General features: G+C 52.6%; 1 protein-coding gene across 3 annotated transcripts in view; it reads right to left on the reverse strand.

Annotated features, from left to right (window-relative positions):
- Window positions 1–16: 16 nt before the first annotated feature.
- Window positions 17–3,844, reverse strand: part of aftpha (aftiphilin a) — a 14,290-nt gene continuing 10,462 nt past the window's right edge. For 2 of the 3 annotated variants that reach the window (XM_008298860.1, XM_008298861.1), the window contains exons 5-10: window positions 3,672–3,728; window positions 3,274–3,396; window positions 2,937–3,000; window positions 2,305–2,388; window positions 1,176–1,299; window positions 17–299 (exon numbers count right to left, since the gene is read on the reverse strand). In XM_008298860.1, coding sequence (XP_008297082.1) covers window positions 158–299; window positions 1,176–1,299; window positions 2,305–2,388; window positions 2,937–3,000; window positions 3,274–3,396; window positions 3,672–3,728 — 594 coding nt within the window. In that variant the 3' untranslated portion in view covers window positions 17–157. The remainder of the gene's footprint in view (window positions 300–1,175; window positions 1,300–2,304; window positions 2,389–2,936; window positions 3,001–3,273; window positions 3,397–3,671; window positions 3,729–3,844) is intronic. The other variant, XM_008298862.1, reaches the window with a different exon arrangement.

The raw sequence follows: 3,844 nt of genomic DNA on the forward strand, positions 1-3,844 counted from the left end.
ATCACTGATCTGGAACCGAGCTGCTCGACGCCTCGTGTCCAAAAATCATAAAAACTGAAAAGCTGATTTTTAAAACTGATGTGCGAAAGGAGAAGGAGGAGCAGCGAGACAGAAAAGGTAAAATGGGCGGGGCCAGGCGGACAGCGTGGGCGGGGCTTCAGTCCGGCGTTGCCTGGCAGCCGAGCGGCGTCAGCGTGGCGGGAAACATCAGAACCTTGGCCTGCATGAAGGACAGATCCGGCAGCGCCGCGATCACTTTGGACGCCTCCTCGCTCAGATTCTCGTCTTTCCGCGGCCTCCTGCAGGACAGAACCAGGTATTGATCACGTTTAATTATTGATCATGTTTGATAACTGATCACATGTTAAATCACTGATCACGTTTCCACTGTTGTCAGTCGGAGCCGACAGAAGAACCTCCTCCAGCAGCGTTTCTGCTCCACCAGATCATCACTCGCCTCTCAAGTTACCGTCGGAGCGTTTGGAGGCGGAGCCAGCAGCTGGTAGCTCCGCCCCCTTGTTCTTTCCATCAGCGACCAGAGGAACAGGTACTAAGATTGAAAAACTCTAAAACTACTGAACAGAAATACTGTTTCCAGTGAATGTGGTTGTTTTGTCCATTTTTAAAAATCCATCATTTTCCAGCCAATATTCGTCGTTCTTAGATTCTTGGTATCATCGTTTTTATTGGCCGATTATGGCTCAATAAATGAAAAGGTCTCCTTCAGCTCTGATCAGCCCAACCCTAACCCTGCAGTCGCTCTGTGGCCAAGTCCCGCCCACAGCAACATCTGATTGGCTGTGACACACGATGCGAAACAGCCAATCACGTGTTGTTTACACAGAGAGACAGATGAGCACATTAGCAGCTGTCTGAAGGAAGGCAGCAGAAACCACTGACGCTCCGACGTGGTCACTCCTGTTGCACGTATTCAGCAGCGGTCATCCTTATTAGTGAAGCCATCTCGCTACGGGTCTCACATGCTGTCAGTCAATAAGCTTTAATGTGCATCGGTTCCACATATCGATTATCAGCCTTCTTGATTATCGATAATCGGGCCTAAAGAACCACATGGGCCTGTCCCTGCTTCGGTCCACGAGCCTCATGTTTATGGCCCGCCTTTGGCTCTGCTGCTGATGACCGATGAAGGTGTGATGATGCATCTGAAGCCTCACCTGGTGGAAGTGCTGGTCTTCTCCATGGTGGACATCAGGCGGGCGAAGGCGTCGGCCACCCGGCTGCCCGAGCTGCCGGGGTCCAGTTTGGAGGTGGTCAGTTCATAGAGCTCAGGATCCACACCTGGAAGCAGGAGAACCGACGTCAGCGGACAGAACATGTGTTAGTGAAGGCGCTGGTGACGACTCATCTGACTGAAGTCTGGATGGAGCCACCAGCTGTTTGGTCTCACAATGGGCTGTTTGTCCAAATGCCTCGTTCAAAATGAAATCAGTCATCGTCTACAATGACTAGAACATGCAAATCAACTCAGGATAATGGCCACAGTGAGCAGTCTGGTGTTAATGCCAGAAGATGGTGAATGCTGGATGAGGCTGAAGCCTGTTCACAGACTTCAATCTTTAAAATCCTACATTTAAAATCTAAGCAGTGACAGAGAAGAAACGCTGAATATTTCTCTCTAACCAGAAGACCTGCAGCTCCTCTCTGTGTTACGTCCGTTTAGATTCTTCTCACGAGGTCAAACCTCGAGGACGTCTGAGACGCAGCAGTTCGACTGTTTCAACAGAGTTCTGACCAATGACTGGAGCTGCAGCTGGTGGCCACGCCCACTCTGGGTGAACCCATCAGTTGTTTGGTCTCTACAATGTGGAACGGTGAACCATGTGGATCAGGGTTTTCCAGAGATGGAAAATGTCGCATTTTGTCCACAACAACAACATCAGTTCTCCTATAATGTGTCCAAACTACTCAGTGAGTCTAAAACAACCAGAATCAAGTCAGAGGCCCGTCCAACACGAGTGGAGCGGTGTTGATGTCAGAGCCTCCTCAGATGTCTGGTTCGGTCCAGAGATGTTCAGTTTAGTGTCTCAGAGGAAAGAAACCAGAAAACATTCAGTGAAGGAGCTGAAACCACAGAAGGTCGACGTGTTACAGAACTAGTGAAATGATGAAGGGATGATCAGAGCAGCTGGAGGTTAGTGCCACAGTTAGACCATCCATCTCTGCAGTTTGTTAGCGACAGACGGAGGCGACAGAGAAGGACAGCGGGCCGATCGACGGGCCCATCGCCGGGCCGGTCAGGAGGCCCACCGACGGGCCCGTCGATGGGCCAATCAGGAGGCTGACCTGGGATGGAGGTGGAGCTGCTGGAGCCTGAATCCTCCACAGGACCAAAGAAGTCGAGGTTTAAGAGGGACGAGCCTCCGCTGGCTGCAGAGCCGAGGTTCCCAGCAGAGAGAGAGCATGCAGCAGTCAGTACCAGAGTTAGACTCATCTACAGCGGCTTCATGCACAGCAGCCGTCCTCCACCGACCACAGCTCTGCCTCTGGGGACACCACGCCGAGGCCCAAACCACAAAACCTCTGAACCGACCCAACAGGCTGCTGTCGGCAGCTGGTCCAAATATGTAAAACCTGACTTCACAACAAGCTTCACCACATCAGGTTCTGCTGATGTTACAGCCACAGTAAAGGCTGGATTCTAGTAGAACCATGGACCCATCCATAGACAGACACTGACAGGAACTTTCTGGATCAGTAACTAAACTGAGTCCTGATGGATCCGGTCAGTGGTTCTGATGGAACTGTTCTGTCTGAGTCTCCACATTTCATGGCTGTTGGAGTTTTATTTCTGGAGATTCTGAGCCTGGAAATGAAACAGGAACTTTTTCTAACTGGGTCAGAAGCTCAGAAGTCAGCGGTGAGTCGGTGGAGGATCCCTGCTGCCTGGAAGGACTGAAGCGGACCGGGTCACCTACCGTCCAAAGGGTTGGTAAGGCCACTGCTGCTCCAGTCGAACTGGACGGGTGGGAGCGCCTCCTGCTGGAGGAGACACACACCTGGTCAGACACAGCGCCCCCTGCTGTTCACAGCCACATCTACAGCCAGCAGGTTTCCACAGTTCAGCTCCTCTGACATGTTGACTGAAGACGACCTGCAGCATGTACACGTCCTGGAAGCCGTCCCCAGTCTGGGAGGGAATCTACTTTCTACGCTGTTCCACGTGGTCCTGCTGACTTACAGCGATGAGGCGGGTCTCACACAACAACATCAGACACAATCGGACCGAACCGTGCTCGGTCCGGGCTGCTTCACCTGCACTGAGTCGGAGGAACTGGAGGCTTTCTCTGGAGCCGCTGGAGGCGTCTGTCCGATGGAGGCGATCATCTCTGCGGCGGAGACGGGCTTCACCGGCTCTTTGGTTGGTTCCAGCATCCCCTGAAACACAAACACAGCTTCCTGTGAGCCAGCAGGAGGCGCTACAGAGGCCCCGTCCATGACTCAGCGCCAGTCGGTGCTGGTTCCACCGTCCACCTTCACCTGCTCTGCGACAGCGTCATCCTGTTCTGAGCCGTTTGAAGCCCGGTTTATTCAGCACACGCTTTATTAGAAACTACCAGCACCGAGGTTCTCCACATTCACTGGCTATCACAAAACAAGATGGGCCCCGGACCAACCAGTACCGGTATTACTGAGGCTGAAGGTGGACTCACCAGGCCGGCGGCGTACATCGGCACGATGACCGGCTGCTTCTTCTGTCCTGTGAACAGCTGAGAACATCGACACCACGTCAGAATCACACACAGCTCCGAAACAGTCAAACATCATTCAGAACAGTCCAAACCGGAACGCTTGTGGTGGTTTTCTGTCTCTTTGTGGTGGTTTT

This window comes from Stegastes partitus, unplaced genomic scaffold (genome assembly GCF_000690725.1).
Source record: "Stegastes partitus isolate 25-593 unplaced genomic scaffold, Stegastes_partitus-1.0.2 Scaffold1358, whole genome shotgun sequence".
NCBI classification, from domain to species: Eukaryota; Metazoa; Chordata; class Actinopteri; family Pomacentridae; genus Stegastes; species Stegastes partitus.